Here is a 22,089-nt window from a genome sequence, read left to right on the forward strand (position 1 = left end):
AAACTGAATTTTAAAAATATACTGACTTTGGAAGAAATTCAGAAATTTGTCAAATGAAGTGGACTCCTTATAAAAATATTGATGGTTTAACGATATTCTTAAAAATTAGAAAGTTCAAATATTAATATCTTTTGTCATTAGGACTAATAACCCAAAAGATTTAAACATAATTATATTAAGTATAATTAATATGCCAATTAACAATGTAGAATGTTTTCAAACTATGAATTTTTTAAACATTATTTTATTTTATTTTATTTTTTTCATTTAAATAAGGGAAAGTCTGTTTGCTTTTGTGAAAGTTCATTCATTTCTTAATGATGGTTTTTAAGACTAGTATTTATTTTATTTCACCATTACAATTATAGACTAATAATCTCATAATCTTTCTAAACATAAAAATTCAGACAGTTCACATTATGAATTTTTTATTTGTTTATTTATTTATTTTATTTTTTGAGATGGAGTTTTGCTGTTGTTGCCCAGGCTGGAGCACAATGGTGTAATCTCGGCTCACCATCTCGGGGTTCAAGTGATTCTCCTGCCTCAGCCTCTTGAGTAGCTGGGATTGAGGGCATGGGTCACCACACCCAGCTAATTTTTTGTATTTTTAGTAGAGACGAGGTTTCACCGTGTTGGTCAGGCTGGTCTTGAACACCTGACCTCTGGTGATCCGCCCGCCTCAGCCTCCCAAAGGGCTGGGATTACAGGCGTGAGCCACCGCGCCCGGCATGAAATTTTAATAGCTAGTCTTCGTTTTGAACAGTGAACATTATAGATCTATCCCCCAATTCATCCTCTTTTTTCAAAATGAGTTTAAAAAGGTCTCTCTCTTTTTCACAAGCTAGAAAGTATCCTTCGTATGATGAAGATTCAAATTGCATCTTATTATCATGTCCTGGGACACTTCTCTGAAAGAATATGATGTCACTTTTTGTATCCTTGATGTTATCAGGAGGATCCATTTCCTATAGAGAAAAAAACATTACCTAATTATTTCAGGACATGAACAATTTGAATATATGAAGTTTGTTTTGAAGTATATTACCAAACAGAACAAAATTAGTTTTGCTTCTCAAGAGTTACATAAAAAAAAATCTCTGAACAGCAGTACTGACCTCCTCTCCTTCTTAACTCCGAATCTCCTATTCTCCCTGTCATGGGATGCATATTCAGGTCCAGGCCTCTAGTTTTCCCCTATACATCAAACAGCTTACTTCTCTCCTCTCCCATTGAGTGGTGTCCACATTTGCTCAAGATTAAGTAGAGTTCCAGCAAAGACCACAAGCTTTTTGGGCTAATGTCGATTTCTGTCCTCTATAATAACCATTCACGGCTAAAGACGATGATGAACTCCTCCCACAAACTTAGGCTAGTTCTAGTTTCTTTTTCTTTTTGCTTTGAGACAGGGTCTCGCTCTGTTGCCCAGCCAGAAGTGCAGTGGTGAAATCATAGCTCACTGCAGCCTTGAACTCCTGGGCTCAAGCAATCCCCCTGCCTCAGCCTCCTGAGTAGCTGGGACTGTAAGTATACACCACCACATTTGGCTAATTTTTAAAATTTATTTTTGTAGAGAAGGGGTCAGGGGGTATCTCACTTTGTTGCCTAGGCTGGTCCTGAACTCCTGGCCTCAAGTGACCCTCCCACTTCGGCCTCCCAAAGTGCTGGGATTCCAGGTGTGAGCCACCATGCCTGGCCTGGCCAGTTCTCATTTCTGAGCCAACTGTGAGAGAGACAGAAAGTGCCAGAAATCTTAGCTTACTCTTTCAGTGGAGCCTGAAATTAAAACTTACAGTGAATAGACCCAATAATTGTTGTAGGGCTAGGCCCTGGGTTCCTGTATAAGCCTGCTGTATTGGCTCAGTTGGCAGTCCTTGACTCTGTCTTCCTGCCAAGCACTCCAGTTTCATAGTAGTCTTGAATTTCTGTCCTGAATGTGGTCTCCTTGGCTGGGCCCTGCCCTAGAAGGCCAAATGCAGATTCTTGTATGTTTCAGTCACAGAATAGGGTCTTGTGAGAAATGGTTAGATTACTTGAAACTATAATCTTGCAGGTTATCCAACTGGTAGTGCTGCCTGCACTTTTCCTGTTAGTGCAGCATGTCTATTTTGCAGGATGGATCAGAACATGTGGGTACCACCTAAGGTTCTTCCATGTTAATCCTGGAACCAGTAGATGTTTTGGACTTAATTTTGGCCTCATGGCAGCACAGATTCCCATGATCCTAAGCACTGATAGAGAAACCTCCAAAATTAAAATAGCATTTCTTCATCCTCCAAAGATGCCTGAAAGACTCTGGATGGCAGAGGTCACGGGGTTACCTCCAACTTCTCAATCAGTTGTGGAATCAATAGTCATAACTCTTGACCTTTGTTCTTTATCAACAAGTGTGGGTCCTAAGTTGATGAAAGTATAAACTAGTTTCCCTATTGGCACCCACTTCTGCAGCTGTCTACAATATACAGTTTAGGAAGAGACCCTAAGCTGCGGGCATCAATTTGGAACTAATCTGAAATCTAATGTATAAATGAGAAATAATCCATAGCCAAAACTTCAAAAGCTCTAGTAAAATTACAGGGGAAGATGAACCAGTATAGAAAGTTAGAGTTGAGCCGGGTGCGATGGCTCACGCCTGTAATCCCAGCACTTTGGGAGGCTGAGGCGGGCGGATCACAAGGTCAGGAGATCGAGACCATCCTGGCTAACACGGTGAAACCCCGTCTCTACTAAAAATACAAAAAATTAGCTGGGCGTGGTGGCAGGCGCCTGTAGTCCCAGCTGCTCGGGAGGGTGAGGCAGGAGAATGGCGTGAACCCGGGAGACAGAGCTTGCAGTGAGCTGAGATCGTGCCACTGCACTCTAGCCTGGGCGACAGAGCGAGACTCCGTCTCAAAAAAAAAGAAAAAAAGAAAAAAAGAAAGTTACAGTTGAAAGTGAGAGTGTGGATAGGTAGAACAGGCAATCTCTTTAATCACACTTATTGCACATTTCAGAATAGAGGTAAGGACATCCTTGGGCAGTAGCTTTCCTAGTTTTGATGTTGACCACTCCCAGCCATCATAGGGAAGGTACATAGCAAATGGATGTGAAAGCAATCCCAATGACCTTGGAGAACCCCCAACTTGGAAAGCCCTACCTGGTGAAACTTGAGTGCTCCAAGGGGAAAGGGATTTCTTTTTTCTTTTCTTTTTTTTTTTTTTTAACATCAGAAGGGGTTGAATCTGAATCCAGGGAAAGTTGATATTGACCTAACATCTCCCAAGTGCACTGGAAAGTCTGAGGGAACCCTGGCCAAGCCTGGATATAGATACATATATACATGTATATGCATATATATGAAACAGACACTGACAGTAACCTCTCAAAGCAAATCCCTCTTAGTGTTGTCAAGGTTCTTGACCAAAGAACTTTATAGGACTTTATAGCTAGTAATCAACAGTGAAAGGTGAGCACATAAGGGTAGCCTGTTGTATCTTCTTCTTTTTTTGAGACGAAGTCTCATTCTGTTGCCCAGGCTGGAGTGCAGTGGTGCGATCTCAGCTCACTGCAGCCTACACCTCCTGGTTTCAAGCGATTCTTCTGCCTCAGGCTCACGAGTAGCTGGGATTACAGGTGCGTGCCACCATGCCTGGCTAATTTTTGTATTTTTTTTAGTAGAGACAGAGTATCGCCATGCTGGCCAGGCTGGTCTTGAACTCCTGATCTCAAGTGAGACACTCGCCTTGCCCTCCCAAAGTGCTGGGATTATAGGCATGAGCCACTGTGCCTGGCCTGTTGTATCTTATTATCTAGAACCTAGGCCACTTTTATAACCACTGCTAAGATCCTTATTAGTGGCAGGAAAAGGGATTAAAGACAAGGGCTAAAACTGGTCCTAGTCCACCCCTCACTCTCTCCCTCCCTCCAACTAATATTTATTGAGTTCCTTCCAGAAGCAGATTTGCTATGATGCTAATGAAGCTTAAATGTCAGATTCCCTCATTTGCACAGATCTTTTCAAGCCACCCCCCGCCCTTTTTAAAATTTGAATTAAATTATTAAGCTTATGCCTTTGGTAATTTTACTTTTTTTTTTTTTGGGACCGAGTTTCGCTCTTGTTGCCCAGGCTGGAGTGCAATGGCACGATCTAGGCTCATCGCAACCTCTGCCTCCCGGGTTCAAAAGATTCTCCTGCCTCAGCCTCCCGAGTAGCTGGGATTACAGGCATATGCCACCACGCCCAGCTAATTTTGTATTTTTAGTAGAGATGGGGTTTCTCCATGTTGGTCAGGCTGGTCTTGAACTCCTGACTTCAGGTGATCCGCCCCCCTCGGCCTCCCAAAGTGCTGGGATTACAGGTGTGAGCCACCACGCCCAGCCACATTCTTTTTCTTTAAAAGGGCCATCAAAATTGAATAAACTTCAGGCTCCCCCAAATATGGATTTGCCCAGTTCCTACTAAGTGCCAAGCATTATTTCCATCTTCTTAACATTTTCACCAGTCTCCCTCAACAAGAATCCACTTGTACGTTCGGACTTATCCCAGTTTCTGAATCTGCCTCTGCAGCTGAGTTTTCCTCTATCCCACATAGCTTGAGCTTGGCCATCTCCTTCCCTTCTAATTATGTTGTTCAGTAACAGCATGCTTAACACTTTCCACCCTACCCTTCCATCCCAGGCCTCTTATGCTATTTTGATAACTAAGCTGCCTGTCAGGTCTAGAATGGGGACTCCAAATTGTCACCTGAAGGGGTGGCACTCTGGTTGGAGGGAGATAGCTGAGGGATTTGTCTGGGGGCTGTATCTGTTGCATATGCACTGTTCTTACTTGGATTATATTTTAGAGTGGCTTTTTTCTCCCTACCAAGTTGCCCCTTGATACCTTCACTAAGGTCATATCCTAACTGTCTTTCAGTGGGGACTGGGTGGGCATGAAAGCGGTTATTTATTGGCAAATCTCCACTCAAAAAGAGTCTTCATGACATGGAATTCTCCTCTGAAGCATTGCCGATTTGTAAGCATCCCTGGCTACTCTTACTGGCTCAGTCTGTAGCTATAGTTAATTGTGGTTTATCTAACAATAATGGAGGAAATAGAGAAAAATAATAGAGAATAATATTGGAGAATAATAGAGACAAAGTAGAGGCCAGAAATACTTTATACCTGGCTTGCAGATAATTATAGCATTACTTTTACAGCTGATCTCATAACTTTTATTCAATTAGATTAACATTAAAAATAACATACATCAACTGGAAGCTGAAGCTTGTGTCTAAGACTTAGGCTAAGGATCAGCAACAAAACAACTAGGGATTAAAATATTATCATAATTTACAAAGGTGTAGAAATATAGAAGGATAATTAGCTTCATTCTTCATAGCAGAACTCATTCTGGAAAGTCACATGTTATTCTTAAATGTATAACTCACATATGTATTCTACATTATTATTTGTATAAAGACTGATTGTTCAGGAGATGCAGGTCATAAAACAAGTGTTGTATCTCCTCTTCCCTGTGACAGGCTCAGAAAAACCATCATTATCGCAATAGGTAAAGAGTTTGATAATTTTTAGTAAGTATTCATTTTAATGGTTCTCTGCTTCTTGTTATTTCTGTTCTAGACAAAAGGTTGGTCTGAGGATATTTGAGTTTTCTAATTACATTACTTATATTAACATTAGAAATAATGTTATATTTCTAATTATATTAATGATATTAACATGATTGAAAACAAAGTAAGGCTCAGTCTTACCTTAAAGGAAATAATTTTGTTCTCACAGGAGAGAGTTGAAATTTTCTCACACTTCACAGAGATAGTTACAGCCATACCTCTAGGCTGGCTATCTTTATACATACTTATAATAAATATGGTCCGGGGCGCATTATCTGAAATAAATATAATAAATGAGAACTCTAGTTAGAAGAATTCTTGCACAGGAACATTTGCGGAAATTTAACCAAAGGATAGTCCTTAATACACCTGTTCCCACTTTGAGACTTGGCCAGTCTGCCGGAGACTATGTACAGCTGGTCAGACATTTTTAAAAACACAGTTCAGGCCTGGCACAGTGGCTCATGCCTGTAATCCCAGCATTTAAAAGTTAAAAACAACCTTTTATAATCCATATCATTAAAATACTCATAAAACTTGCAGCATGTGTGTTGTAACACATATTAAACTGTGGGGTTGTTTGTTTGTTTGGGAGGCTGAGGCAGGCAGATCACTTGAGGTCAGGGGTTTGAGACCAGCCTGGCCAACATGGTGAAACCCCAGCTCTACTAAAAATACAAAAATTAGCCGGGTGTAAGTGGTGCATGCCTGTAATCCCACCTACTCGGGAGACTGAGGCATGAGAATTGCTTGAACGTGGGAGGTGGAGGTTGTAGTGAGCCGAGATCACACCACTGCACTGCACTTCAGCCTGGGTGACAGGGTGAAACTGCGTCTCAAACAAACAACTCCACAGTTTAATGTGTATTACAACACACACGCTGCAACTTTTTTGAGTATTTTAAAGATATGAATTCTAAAAGATTGTTTTTAACTTTTAAATGCTAAATAAAATATTTAAAATATATGTTAAGGTAAGTATTCAGTATTTTTAAAGAATGCACATTCACTGCTTCAACTCAGCCTAACTTTGATATTTGGAATTCATATTTTGGAAGGCACAGTAGACTTGATCATTTTCTTTTCTTAAGTTTTTTTTTTTTTTTTAAATTTTAGAGACAAGGTCTGTATATCACCCAGGCTGGAGTGCAGTGGCTATTCACAGGTACGATCACAGTGTACTACAGCCTCAAAGTCCTGGCCTCAAGCAGTCCTCCTGCTTGAGCCTCCCAAGTAGCTAGGATTACAGATAGATGCCACCACACCTGGTAAACTATCAGCATTTTCAGCTTTAACAAGCAGGGATTAAGCATCTAACTATAGAGGTTTTAAACAGTTAATGCAATCACAATAAAGGGATTGGTGATTCAAAGGCAGGCTCAGAGAGGCATGACCCCTAGCAATGTCTTATTGTATCCAATTTTTTACCCCAACTAAAAAACGTGGATGCCTTATAAAGTTTCCTGTAAGTGAAATTATTGTCACTCCCGTGACTTTTCATCTGAGGATTGGGACTAGCACGGAACAATGTAAGCAGTAAAACAGAATGGGAAGAAGTAGCTAGTCATTTCTATGTTTGCGAATTAAAAAAAAATACCTCTACAGTCAGAATCAGTCATATCTTCAAATAGAGGCCGATTTCCTTGGTCAATGAAGAGAACTTGGTCATTCAAATTTCTTATGACTGATAATTTAGATTCAAGCTTGCCAAAGTAATCTGATTCCAGGTTTTCTACAATAAACATTAAATCTCATTTAAAAATACATAGTTTCTTTGTTAATTGACAAATAAGTATGCTATATATTTTAGTCTTCTAAAACTATTAATGACAATCTTCTGTTTCAGAAGTAGCTACAATAAAGTTGCCTATTGTTTTTTAACCTACTCTCAAAGGCACACTCAATTTCTTGTTACCATTCAGAACTACTCTGCCTCTGAAGTGTTAACTTCAAATAGCCTACTTTCTGACCAGTCTCTTACCCTTCTAGTTTTCTTACACTTTTACTCCAACTCTATGTGTTCTTAAATTTCACATCTTCCAGTCTCCTGACTCTTGCATTTCCTATCTAACCTCTTCCTGTCTTCTCTTCCTTCCCTGTGCAGCTGGATCTCAGAGTTCATTTTGTCTACCATTTTGCCAGGATATTAAATCCCTAACTTATTTGTCTTTCTGCTACAAAACTCCAAACTTGGCTGCTGAGTGCTGCTGGTGAACAATAGCACAAGTGTTCAAATCGGTGCCATTACCAGCATATCAATTGTCAATACTTCTTTTGTTTTCCAGTTCAGCACTCTCTTCCATAGCTGATAGCCGCAATTTCAAATTTTCTTTGCTCTCTTCAGGACCTCTACACCATCATCTCTGTTTTCATTTTCAGCAAATGATTTCCTGCTACTCCACGTACAAATTTAACTCTGGCAGCACCAGTTATTTCCTCTCTCCCTTTTGTCCCAAGGGGAAATGAGAAGGTGCCATTTCTGGTATCTAGGGCTGATCCCATTTGTGCTCAGCATGTACCCTCTACTGAAGCTTTAATTTACCAATCATCCTTTCTCTTCTATCAACCCAGCAATTCTACCTCCTGGGTTTTATCCTGAAGAAAAAATCGGACAAATGTGTGAACATTTTTGTACAGGAATGCTTATGGGAACATTGTTAATAACAACAACAAACTGGAAACAAACATTCACCAATTAAGAATTGATTAAATAAAAAGGGCAAAGATATGCCCTTATTGTGAAATATCATGAACTTAATATAACTGCAATTACTCGTTGCCATGGAGAGATGTCCATATATATCACTAACTAGAAAAAGCAGCTTAGGTATAGTACAATCCCTTTTAATAAAAATATAAGCATTTCTGTGTCTGTATATACACATAGAAAGGAGTGTAGAAATATTGTATCAAAATGGTAGCTATCATTATTTCTGGGTGGTTTTTATATTTTTATCTTTCATATTATTATCTTTATCTTTTTTCATTGCCTCAATTAGTTACAATGAACACATTATTTTCATAATCAAAAAAGCACAAAGCTCTTTATTTTGAGATTTAAAACTGCTCCATCAACCCAATCTCACTTTGCAGCTAGTCTTGTTTCTCTCCTCCTTTTAACAGCCAAGCTTTTAGCAAGGATTGTTTGTATCATTTCTTCACTTTCCATTCACTGTTTCACTCATTGCAATCTGCCTCTGCCTCCATTTCACCATCAAGCTGCTTTCACTGAGATCACCAAACTCCTTGTTGCTAAATCTAAAAGCTGTGTTCTGGCCCTTGATTCTCAAGGCTGCAAAATTCAACACAACGCCTATACCCTCAATCTTGAAATGCTCTCCTGGGAGTCGGTGGAATTCTCTTGGTTTTTCTTCTTCCCTTTTGGTTAGTCTGCTCTCTGTTCTTTATTAGCTTCTTTCTACTGCATCCTTTAAATGTAGGTATTCCCCCCAGTTCAGTACTTGGCTTTTCCTCTCTCACTTTACACATTTCCTCTGATTTGTCTTTTTATCTCTATAGATTCAAATGCCATTTCTATGCATAAGCCTTCAATATCTCTATCTCCAGCCCAAATCTTTGTCCTGAACTCAGAACCACATGTAGAAGAGTTTTTGGACATCTCCACTAGGATGTTCCACAGACATCTCAGATCCAAAACGAAATGTGTCATCCATCCTCTCTTTGTATACACCAAAACCTGCTCTTCCTCCTGTGTTTCCTATTTCACTGAATGGTACAAATTGCCTAAGTGAAAAATGCAGGCATCATCTTTTCTACTTTCTTCTCCTTTCCAAATCCAACCCTAAATCATGTCCTATTGATTCTTTCAAGTGTTTCTAAAATCCATTCACAGCTCCTCATCAGCACTCCCCTATGTCTACCTTAATTCATGACACCATCATTTCTTGTAAGAACTAAAATAATAGCCTCTCAACCCTTAATTTTGTCCTCCTCACCCCACACCATCAATTCTTTATACCAAAGCCAGAATGATATTTTAAAAATATATTATTTCTGAATTTTAAAGAGTCATATGGCTACCTGGAATAAAGATTATATTTTCCAGATTTCCTTGCACTTGGTGTGGTCATGTGATTAAATTCTAGTCAATGGAATATGAGGGGGATTGATGTGTTTAACTTCCAATTAGAGTCTTTGAAAGGAATGAGCCTGACTTCTCTTGACCCTTTCTTGATAACTGGGATATGAACCCAGGAAGTATGATGATTTTCAACTATGTGAGTGAGATCAACAACTAGGGGATGATGGGTACAAGACTGAAGAAAGTTGGGGGTCCCAATATCATCAGGTTGCTTCCAGCCATACTACTTCTGAGCTGCCTACTTAGACTTTCTTTGAGAGAAAAATTCTCTATCTTATTCAGCTACTGTATCTTTGGATGTCTTTGTTACAACAAACTAATCTTTACCCTAGCTAATACATATTGTGCTTAATTAACCCTATTATCTCCAAGATAAAGTACAAATTTCACATCTTGGGGTGAGAGAACGTCTTGCTCTACACCCTGTTTATCACTCTAGCTTCTCTCACCAGTCTCCTACTCCTACTCTACTTCCATTCTGAATTACCCTGAATTCATCATAAATGCCATGGTTTCTTTCAGCTCTTGGCTTTTGAATGTGGTCTTCTTGCCCCACCCATTCCTATCTCCTCTACTTCCAGAATTTTCTGCCCCACCCCACCACCAACCCGGGAACCTTCCAGGCTTCTTCCCAAAGCATTTCTGAGAGGAGGTGTTACTGATTTTGGACAATTCTAATGCTTCAGTCCCTTTTTCCTATGCAACGCTCCCCCCACAACAGAATCCATGACTTCATGCTAATCTTAGGACCTATGAAACAGGCAAAGTCTATTTTGTAGATTCTAAGAGCTGGAGAATTTTTTAAGGCATAGAGAAGCATCTTTTGCTAGAGGTTCTTCTTTGTATCTCTTATGATCATCTTCATTCCAAAGCTGTGCTACTGAGTCCACATTTCTTTGAGGGCAGATTGGTAGCATGAGAACCATTTTTTTTTCCTCAGCTGACAATGGTGAGATAGATGTGTCTCAAGCAGATACTTAGTTTGCAAAGAAAAATAAATTCATTTCTACTTTACCATCATCTTCAGCTAAGAGGGGGAAAAAAAGAGAAACAGAATATGTAAAATTTTGTATTTCGACTCAGAATTTAATCTCATTCTAGCTTTTACTTTTGCTACTCCTCTTTCTCGAACTCCTATTTTTATGGTTTAAGGGTCTGTCTTGGCTTTCATCAGAATATTATATAATCATCCAAAAGGCCCATAAAATGAAGCTTATCAGACTTAGTGTGTTCTCAGGTAATTTAGACATAAAACTTAAACCTAGGGTTTAAAAATTTCAATATGTAACTAAAAATAAATTTTATAAAATTAGAGATTTTACTTTTAAATGTATTGCTTAAACGGAAAGTCACCTAAGAAAAGTCACCTAATAATTTTTTATGAAGGTTTTTTTTGTGTGTGTGTGTCAGGGTCTACTGTCATGCAGGCTGGAGTGTAGGGGTGGGATCATAGCTCACTGCAGGCTCAAATTCCTAGGCTCAAGTGATCCTCCTGCTTCAGCCTCCAAAGAAGGTAGGAGGTGTCCACAGGATATTTTTCAGTTTTTTGTAGAGATGGGGTCTCACTTTGTTGCTCAGGCTTTTAAACGAAGGTTTCAAATGAAGGCAAACTTTCAAATGAAGCCAAACTGTTCACAGAAGATTAATCATAAGAATCAATTTTTAGGCCATGTGTGGTGGTTCATGCCTGTAATCCCAGCACTTTGGGAGGCCGAGGCAGGAGGATCATCTGAGATCAGGAGTTCAAGACCAGCCTGGACAACATGGCAAAACCCTGTCTCTAGTAAAAATACAAAAAATTAGCCAGGCATGGTGGAATGCACCTGTAGTCCCAGCTACTCAGAAGGCTGAGGCAGGAGAATTGCTTGAACCCAGGAGGTGGAGGTTGCAGTGAGCAGAGATTGTGCCACTGCACTCTAGCCTGGGCAACAGAAAAAAAAAAAAAAAAGAATCAATTTTTACTTGTCAAACATATTTACATAAAATGGTGTAACTCACAGAACTCTAAATTTAGAGAATCTCTTACATAATTTGCCAATTTGCTTTGGGAAATTGTATTTCCTGAATGCACCCAGTTTTGTACTGGGATTTTTCCCATGGAAATCCAATGAAAACTGGGATTTTCCCATGAAAACTGGGATTTTCATGATGTGCACTTACTGCCACCTGTAGAGTGAGCTACTGCTGATTAAAGTGCCAGGACACGTGGTGTGACAAGGTGCTGAGACCTTGGACATGTTATGGTTAATTTCTAGAGGTCCACTATATTTTTAAGAGCCATTAATATTACAATGAAATTTGGTGACAAAAAGAGTCACTTAATAGTTCACCTCACAACATCTTTTCTAATTGAATAGATTTATCTGAACCTGGTATTTGTTCTATGGCATTAGCCTTACCTATAAAGTAAAGTGTATTGTCAATAAATTTCATTGCCACAAAGTTGATGCAATTGTCTTCTACTGGTTCAGCAGCCATCTTTATTCCTAATGAAAGCAAAGAGCCATCTGTTAAGAGACAATGATTGTACCTTTTACTACTACTTTATACTACCTTCAAGTTCAGTGGTCAGTTAATCACCTAGCATACTGATGAACAATCTTGACATTCAATAAATGCCAGAAGTTTCAGCTTATGAATACCCATGTTTAAGTGTTCTCTTACAAATCATCAGATATTTGGAAGATAGAAAGCATTTTCTCATTAAACAATATTATAAAGGGTAGATAAATGGCCTAGTACTGATCTGAATCATTATTCTAGTATTCCTTGAGAAATATAAATATATTGTCAATATAAATATAGTTTCATCTGAGGATGCCATAAACACATCTAATCGTGCCCTTTAGGAAGGACTGGCTTCATCCTTCTCTTACAACCAGTGGGTTCCTATGGGTGAGAGGCTGAAGGTTTGTGACTTCATTGTCAAAGTGCTAAAGGTGAAACAATGATAAAAAAAAGTGCTTCCATCTGAGGGTACAGGCAGGGTGGGAGAAGGCTGAAGGGCTCTGGCATTTGGTGGCCCTCTTTCTCCCTGAGCTGCAGTGGTTTCTGATCTGGAGTCTCGATTATACTATATTTTTAACACAAGTAATACATAAATACAATCTTGCTGTAAAGTCAAGGGATACAGGATTTGAAAAAAATTTAAATCCTTCTATTTGCTTTTCCTTTCTGCCCCTCTTCCAATATGGTGTGCAGGCTTCCAGAATTTTGTTATGGAATAGGAGTTCTCAGTGTGAGAAATCTGTGAACTTGGATGGGGGAAAAATACACATGTATTTTCACCAACCTCTGAAATTTAGCACTCCTCCCGTGATTAGTTGCAGGAAACAAACCACAGTATTATTAGTAGTACGTGTGACTCTGTCATTAATAGAAATACCTATTTTCTGTTGTGCTACAATTATTGCAGAGATCTTGAGACATGGTTTAAACTCATTACTACTTTGAAATTACAGAAGTTTAGTCTTCACAGTAGATCTTATTATTTAATGTGTTGGTAAAAAGGCACATATATACTACATCAAAATTTGTTTAAAAATTAAATGGTATGCAGGAGAGTATTCATAAATCTGTGCTCAAAATTTTTCTAGCATAATATGAGGCCTAGCATGTATGGTAGAGTAAGCAGGAATTTAAAACTCAGTTTAAAAAAAATTAATCTGAATTAAGCTAACCCCAAAATAGTTGTTAGTTGGTGTTATACAACTAACTTTGTATAATTTTGGCCTCCCAAAGTGCTTGAGATTACAGGCATGAGTCACTGTACCCAGGCCTTATTTGATAGTTTTATCTAGGTTTAGTTCCTTATGCTCATCTAAGTGCGAACAGTTATTAAATTTATCTTATTTAAATAACATTTTTTTTTTTTTTGAGATGGAGTCTCACTCTGTCACCCAGGTTGGAGTGCAGTGGCACGATCTCAGCTCACTGCAACATCCACCCCACCCCTCTCACCTGGGTTCAAGCGATTGTCCCATCTTAGCCTGGGACTCCGATCTGGGACCACAGATGCGTGCCTCCACACCCAGATAAGTTTTCATATGTTTGGTAGAGACGGGGTTTCACCACGTTGCCCAGGGTGGTCTCAAACTCCTGAGCTCAAATGGTTTGCCTGACTTGGCCTCTCAAAGTTCTGGGAGTATAGGTGTCAGCCACCATGCCTGGCCAACACATTTAAATAAAATAAAAACTGATGTACAAATGAATTTAAATAAACATTTAAATATTATAAAATTTAAATATTTATCAAACATTTAAATATTATAAATATTAAATTTTATAAAATATTTATAATATTTAAATTTACAATTTAGAATTATCACCTAGTTTTTTAAAGGAGGGGATAAGGAAGACTCTTAGAGAAAAATAATATAGCAAAGGATGAAAAGATCACTAAGATAAGTCTAAACATTTTTCACCAAAACCCAAACCAACATTAATATTAAAAATCAGAACAATAATGACTAGGCTGTGAGCTCCATGAGGGCATGTTCTTTATTCACCTTTATGGCTTCACTGCTGAACACGGCCCTATTATCAGCATCAGAAGGTGTTTGTTAATGACTGCATTAACTGAGAAGGCAGACATTTGTTAACCTGAGAGGCACTCTATGTTTTGATTAGTTATCAGTTGGTGAAATAATGACTAGCATGATCTTCTCTACAAACTTTAATATTATGTAATACACACATATTTATCAAACTAATTCACCTGAAATGTACCAAGCAGTATGGGCAGGAATTGGATTAAATTACTGGTGTTTACTATTTTGAGTACATAGTTAGTCAATGAGTGAATGGATTTAGAGAAGGACAATATTTGAGCTGATTCACCAGCTAAGGTTTGAGCATCAACTATGCATCAGGAATGTGGCCAGTAGCTGACCAAACCACACATGAATGAGAGTTGGCTCCTACTCTCCAGTGACTCAGAGTCTAGTGGGAGAGAAGAATCTATAAAGAGTTACAAAATAATGTAATGAATGACGTAAGAGCTGAATTTACAAGAGATTCATTCTTTCTGTTTGATGGTGCTGGAGAAGGTTACCACAGGAAGTGATGACTGTGCTGCCTTGAAAGAGGAGCAGGCATTTTCAAGGCCAGAGGAAGAGCTTCCACCAAGAAGAAGCAATGTGAACAAAGGCTAGGCAGCGGGGAGACCGAGAAAACATGGGTTGTTTGAGGCCTCAATATTTTTACCATAAATAAGGCAAATGTAGTCACATTTTACAGAAAGAATGCATTTCTAAAGATCTCACATAGTTCAAGGTTACCTTTTCTTTTCTTTTGTTTTTTGGATACAGAGTTTCGCTCTTGTCGCCCAGGCTGGAGTGCAATGGCACGATCTCGGCTTACCGTAACCTCCACTGCCCGGGTTCAAGTGATTCTCTGCCTTAGCCTCCTGAGTAGCTGGGATTACAGTCATGCACCACCACGCCCGGCTAATTTTGTATTTTTAGTAGAGACGGGGTTTCTCCATGGCTTGTCTCGAACTCCTGACCTCAGGTGATCTTCCTGCTTCGGCCTCCGAAAGTGCTGGGATTACAGGGGTAAGCCACTGTGCCCGGCCTAATTTTGTATTCTTTTAGTAGTGAGGGGGGCGGGTTTCTCCATGTTGGTCAGGCTGGTCTCAAACTCCTGACCTCAGGTGATCTGCCCGCCTTGGCCTCCCAAAGGCTGGGACTACAGGCAAGAGCCACTGTGCCCAGCCAAAGTTGACTTTTCTTTGGAAAAAACGTAAAAGTTTGAGAGGAGATATTCTTGGAGTACATAAACCTACAACAACCAAAGCATATTGTTTCTTTCTTTCTTTTTTCAACTTTCTCAGCATTATTACTAGTGTTTTGTAGCCTGCTGTCTCCACACAGCCTATTATGGTGGTACTTTGGCCTTTTTAATATTGTTTTCTTGCATATAAACTTGGTTTCAACATATTTATTTGGAGTTTTTTTTTTTTTTTTTTTTTTGCACAGCAGTAACAATACATCCCTTAGCACTTGGATAACATTATCATATATAAAATTATTTAAAATTATGTTTAAAAAGCACAATAATAACTTGTATGTCTGAAGAACTTCTGAGTTATTTAAAGTCTAATTTACATAATAATGACATGGAAGCAGATAATTCTACCAAGTATAAGAGACACTTGCATGTGGCAATAGTGTTAACAGTTTATAACTCATTTGACCTGCCAGCTTTGAAATTATGTCATTCTAGATAAACTATTTGGAAGAGTTAACATTATTTCCATTTTGCCCATATAAACTATAATTTTTATATTGTTGCCTAATTCAATTCACATAAAATGCAACTTGCAGTATACTTTGATGAAAGCTTGGAAAGAAGAGTCAGACTACAAAGGCCTTGTGTAAGCAGGCTAAAGAGTTTGAACTGTTTTTTCCTGAAAAAAAAAATACTGACTTAAATAGGAGAAAGATATGGTCAAATTTGTGTTTTAAAAACTCACTCTAGAAGCAACATAAACAATGGATCTGGTCCGTGCGCAGTGGCTCATGCCTGTAATCCCAGCACTTTGGGAGGCTGAGGTGGGTGGATTGCTTGAGGTCAGGAGTTTGAGACCAGCCTGACCAACATGGTGAAACCCTGTCTCTACTGAAAACACAAAATTAGCTGGGTGTGGTGGCACATACCTGTAGTCCCAGCTACTCAGGAGGGTGAACTGCTTAAACCCAGGAGGCTGTGGTTGCAGTGAAGTGCTCCACTGCACTTCAGCCTGGGCAGCAAAAGCGAAACTCTGTCAACACCCCCACCACCACCAAGAACAAAAGAATGGACCTGTTTGAACAAGATTGGACAGAGGTCAGACAACAACTACTGAAGTAATTTTAACAATTAAGAGTTGATGAGGATATAAATTAAGGTAGTGAATTCAAGAGATACTAAACAGCGGGATTTCTCAGCTGATCTGTTGTGGGTCAAACAGAAGAAGGAGGAACTGAGGATGACTTCGTAGTTTTTGGCTTGGGAAATTTATTGAGTGGTTACCTCATTCATTAAGAAAAAAGAACGAAAATACAGCTCAAGTGTAAAATGATTAGTTCAGTTTTGTAAATCTGAGATGTGTCACAGAAGTCAAAAGAGAAAGGGTTTCAGGATGGGCTGCTTGAAATCAGAAACTGTAGAGCTCCTAATTTACATATAAGCTTAAACTTGTTCATTGAATTTGGCAATTAGGAAGTTTTGGGCAACCGCAGAACAGTTTGGGTAAAGTGGAGGCAGCAGATGGTAGGTGGACGAATATCTAGGACAGAATGGGAGGGGAAAAGTAAAGACAGTGACTACAAACTATTCTTTTAGGAAGTCTGGCTACAAAGTAGAGAGTTAGGGTAGTAGTTACTGGTGGTGGGGGGAGAGTTATATACATGTACAAATTTTAATTTGGCTCCAGATACATAGTTCCAATGGTAAGAGATCTAATACATTACTTTTCAAAACATGTCCTAGTTAACCTGCCCAAAACTGAAACCTGGGAGTCATTCTTAACTCCTTTGTCTAATCTTTCCCTTATCTGATAAATACTGTAGATTCTAACTCAGAAATGTCTCCAGAATTTGGTATCTCCTCTCCATCTCCAACAGCACTGTTTTAAATCAAGCCCTCATTACCCCTGGCATCTTCTATTTTAATACTCTTCTACTTGGTTTTCTTGCTTCCAGACTCTCCTCCATTGTTGCCACAGTTATTCTCTCTGCCAGGCCAGAACTTCCCCTTCCCCTGCCTTTTTTTTTTTTTTTTTTGCCTGCAAACCCTGCCTCATCTTTCATCCCATAACTCCCAGCTTTAATAGTTCCTCTAGGAAAACTTCTCTGCTCTTTCATTCCTAGCTAATTATTCTCTCCTCAGAGTCCTACCTCCTTCACACCTGTTCATGCTTCTTAAATAGCTCTTACTACCCTGAATTGAGATTACTTTGATTAAAAATAGGTCTGTTCAGCTTTCATCTGAGTTTTAAGACAATGAGTTGTCTTTTTTCCCCTGAATCTTCAACACCTGGAAAGAGCTTACCACACAGTAAGAACTCAATAAATGTTGTATGAATAAAAGTTTGCTATGATAAACCTTGTTGCCATGACAACAGCATAGAAAGGGATGTGTAGAATATATATATTTTTTCTATCTTAAACTTTCCCTCCACCTGAAAGCCAATGAGAAGGAGGAAGAACAGGAGGGAAGCCTGAAAACAGAATTTTAAAAATAGAATAATTTTTCTAATGTCTTCTCCATTTTTCCCTAGTAGTTTCTTTTTTATTTCATGTGTTGATTTTGAATTCTTCATTCTTATTTTCTTACAATTCTTCTTGTTAGTTCTCAATACATCTATGACTGATTACAAGTGGTGTGTTCTCATCCCCATTCCTCCTCTCCTCAATTTTCCTCTTCCTTTCTCATCCATGTTTCTTTGCTTTAACTCTAATCTATGAAAATTATAGTATCCATTGGATAAAAATGCTTTGACTATTTCATCTAAAATTCTCAGACTACTGACTTTTTTTTTTTTTTAAGAGTTATAAACCACCTCAGAAAGATCCTCCCAGGAGTAAGCAGTGACAATTTGTTCTTTAAAACAGAGATAAAAATTTAGTTATGCAATACTTTGACAACTAGCCAGAGGCTAGTGAATGGTAGAATTTCATGATGGAAATTAGGACACATGAGTTCCAGTTTTGTCTGGGGCAAGTCACTTAATTTTAAGGGTCTCAGTTCCCTCATTTGGACAAGGAAGTTGGATAGTCAATCTTTAAGGTCTGTTCCAGCTCTACCAACCTGCAATTCTAGACTCTAGTTAAAGCTGTAAGGAGAGAACCATTGATATGTAGCAAACGGCCTAGTAACCACTTCTTCATAATTCTAAGACAGTAAATATTTATGGCATATTTATTATACAACCAGCATTGTTAAGCCACTAAGAGTTTAAAAACATACTATTCGGCTGGGCACGGTGGCTTATGCCTGTAATACCAGCACTTTGGGAGGCCGAGGCGGCTGGATCACTTGAGGTCAGGAGTTCGAGACCAGCCTGGCCAACATGGTGAAACCCTGTTTCTACTAAAAATACAAAAATTAGCCAGGCATGGTGGCATGTGCCTTGTAGTCCCAGCTACTTGGGACACTGAGGCAGAATAACTGATTGAACCCATGAGGCAGAGGTTGCAGTGAGCCGAGTTCGTGCCACTGCACTCCAGCCTGGGTGACACAGCAGGGCTCCATCTCAAACAACAACAACAACAACAACAAACATACTACTAGATTAAAAGTTAAAATGCCTTGAACTTGAAAAGCAACTATGATTATGTTTATCCTTGCTGTGGAATTCCAATCCTGTTGAATAGATATGGGATGAAATGAGGGAGCATGCTACATAATTAATTACCTGAGATCAGGTAGGTAGTCATCTTGACAGCAACAAGATCAAAACCTAACTTTTCAGTTCTATAAATCATTTTATCCTTGAACATTCTGCCATCTTATTTTGAATGCGTGTATGTGAGTGTGGAAGAGGTGAGAGTAGCAGAAAACTTAAAAAATAAGTTTTTAAGTTTTTGTTTTTGAGTCTGTAGACTCAAAGCAAAAAAATCAAAATGGAACTGATGTAGTTTAAATGGCCTAGTTTGAAAAGGAGAATTGAGTTGAATCTCAAAGAATGCTTAAAGATTTGAATAGATAGAGAAGGCAATGGACCAGCATTTATGTGATAATCAAAACAATGTTGTGGTGGGGGTGAACTGAATAGAGCGATTTTTTTTTCTTTTCTGTTTTTTTTTTTTTTTTTTTTTGAGACATGGTCTTGCTCTATCACCCAGGCTGGAGTGCAGTGACACAGCAAACATGGCTCACTGTAGCCTTGACCTCCTGGGCTCAAGTGATCCTCTTGCCTTAGCCTTTTGAGTAGTTGGGACTACAGGCACATACTACCACATCTGGCTAATTTTTGTATGTTTTGGAGAGACAGGGTTTTTGCCATGTTGCCCAGGCTGGTCTTGAACTCCTGAGCTGAAGCAATCCACCTGCCTTGGCCTTCCAAAGTGTTGGGATTACAGGTGTGAGCCACTGCACCCAACCTGTGATTTTTGGATTGTAGTGGAACAGTCCTGCTATTTTGCAGTGAACACAAGGTAAAGTCGGATTGGATTATGGAGGGCTTTGGAAATCAGGTAAAAGAGTAAATTTAATCTCACAGGCAATAGGAAAACATTGCAGATAAAAAGTTATTTTGAAGGAAGTTTGTTTGTTTGTTTGTTTTTTTGAGAAAGTCTCGCTCTGTTTAGTGGCTGAACTCACCACAGATTTGGCTATCCTGGGCTCAAGCAGTCCTCAGCATCCTGAGTAGTTCTACAGGCATGCACCAACACACCCAGGTAATTTTTTATTTTTTTGTAGAGACTGTGTTGCCCTGGCTGGTCTCAAATTCCTAGGCTCAGGCCTGCCTGAGATTCTAGGCATGAGCTAGTGCACCTGGCCTGAAAGAAGATTTAATAGAACGTAAAGTAGCTGAATATAGGCAAAAAGACGAATTTCAGGCGTCCTAAAATTTAGGGGGTCCTAATTTTTGTTATTCAACTTCAAACAGAGATATTTATTCAGCCCTTTCCTTAACTGTGAAAGAAAATTATCTCGGGGAATGCTATATTATCCAATTGTAGCCCAGTCCAAAGGTGTGGCAGATTTCACAAGATGACTAACCATGGGCAAATTTTTTGTTTGCTTTTAATGTAACTGATTCTGTCTTGAGATTCCCTTTAAAGAGAAGCTTATTTATTTTACCACTCTAAAGCAGCAATTCTCAGGGAGTTCCTAAAGTGAAAGCTATTTCTAATAATTCTAAGACGTAATTTGTCTTTTTCACTCATTCTCTCGTGAGCGTACAACAGAGTTTACCAGAGGCTACATTCTGTGCAATATTGCAATAGTCTGAATGCAAAGCAGATGAGAATCCAGCAGACCTATATGGCTTCTATTAAACCAGTTAAAACACTTGTAAAAATAAAAAAGTGTCACTCTTTATGCTTTTTTTTGTTGTTAAAAAAGTACATAGTTATCTTTAATTAAAAATGTTACTTATGCTAACATGTGATGTGCTTAGTGTAAAGGGAACATGAGAGCAAAAAGTTTGAGAACCTCTCCTCTAAAGTGATACTCTCCCATATCTGATAAAAGAAAAAAATTCTACTGACTTTGCTTATATTTCTTATGTTGATACTGACTGCTCATCGTAGTGATGCTAGATGGTTTATATTCCTCTCAATTGCTTTCTAGCTTATTTACCTCTAACTGCCAAGGCTGACTTTCCAAATAAAGAGGAATGATATTTCTTACCTGCGACAAATACTTTGTTGCGAGAGGAAGCGATCTGGAAGGTCTGAGGTCCCTTTCCTCTTCCCGAAGCTGTGTAGACTGCAGCAGGTGGCAGCCGCTTTAGCAGCCAGAGTTGGCAGCCAGGAGGGCAAAATGCACTGGGAGACAACTCCTTGCTGACTGTCCAGGCAGTCGCCAGGGGAGCAAAGGGCTCAGCAAGCTGGGGAGAGAATGAGGAAGAAGGTGGAGGGAGGAGACTGCTGTCGGCACTCCTTGGGCCCGCCTTCAAACAGGCTCTTTCCTAGGGCAATAGAAGTCGAAATAAAGTGGCAGAGGATACGAGTACTTCTTTTAATGTAATATCACTATTTTCATGAAATCTTTTCTTCCGTAAAAGTTGGGGCTCTGTGCCTTCCAAAACCTGTACCTCTTTCTGAGTATCTCTTTCTGACTTTAAGAAAGCACCTCCTTAGTCCATTAGAAGCATCTTCTTTTGTCATCTGTCTCTCTTCATTTTCAGACTTCCTGGTCACACTTCAGCACAAAACTTTTTCTTATTTTACAATGCGGAATAATCAGTCCTATTGGGGTAATTCCTACAATGTTACAACACTTAAAATATTTCTAAAATGTAACATTTAAAAAAAGGAACATTTTGCAAATATTTTCTTTTACTTTATAACCTCATTCAGGACTTCCCCTTCCTCCCAAGCTCAATATGGTGTCAAAGGATAGTTGATACAGGCCATTAAGATTTACTTTTCGGTGGAACAGGGGTCCATTTTCATAAAACTTCTTCATCTGCTATATCAGATGCAAGCCACACAGATACCATCATTAGAATTTTATTTAATAATTTTTAGATTTTCTGCAACAGAAAGTAAGCTTGGGGAGAGGGATACCAAAATTCAGGTAAGAGGGCAAATATTTACTTGCCGTTTCCAGTGTTAAAACGTTCTATTCCTGGAATGATAGCAAAGACTGACCTAAAATATTTGAAATACAATTTAAGGATACATATATTTAGGGCTTATGTTCAACTTGTTAAAAAATAGTCTTATAAAATGTAACTTT

The 22,089-nt window shown here is 38.9% G+C and overlaps 1 protein-coding gene across 6 annotated transcripts; it reads right to left on the minus strand.

Annotated features, from left to right (window-relative positions):
- Positions 1-411: 411 nt before the first annotated feature.
- IL18 (interleukin 18) lies at positions 412-21,237 on the minus strand. 6 transcript variants are annotated; one of them, XM_019036674.3, is made up of 7 exons: positions 21,037-21,237; positions 12,093-12,179; positions 10,709-10,720; positions 7,189-7,323; positions 5,733-5,866; positions 1,794-1,961; positions 412-968 (listed from the first exon to the last, which is right to left on the minus strand). In XM_019036674.3, exons 2-7 carry the CDS (start codon positions 12,169-12,171, stop codon positions 747-749), a joined length of 750 nt encoding a protein of 249 aa, XP_018892219.2. In that variant the 5' UTR covers positions 12,172-12,179; positions 21,037-21,237; the 3' UTR covers positions 412-746. The 6 variants fall into 6 exon arrangements, with proteins under 6 accessions (XP_018892219.2, XP_018892220.2, XP_018892221.2 ...); XM_019036675.3 differs by having other exon boundaries at positions 12,093-12,200; XM_019036676.3 differs by lacking the exon at positions 10,709-10,720.
- Positions 21,238-22,089: the final 852 nt, after the last annotated feature.

Source organism: Gorilla gorilla, chromosome 9 (genome assembly GCF_029281585.2).
Source record: "Gorilla gorilla gorilla isolate KB3781 chromosome 9, NHGRI_mGorGor1-v2.1_pri, whole genome shotgun sequence".
NCBI classification, from domain to species: Eukaryota; Metazoa; Chordata; class Mammalia; order Primates; family Hominidae; genus Gorilla; species Gorilla gorilla.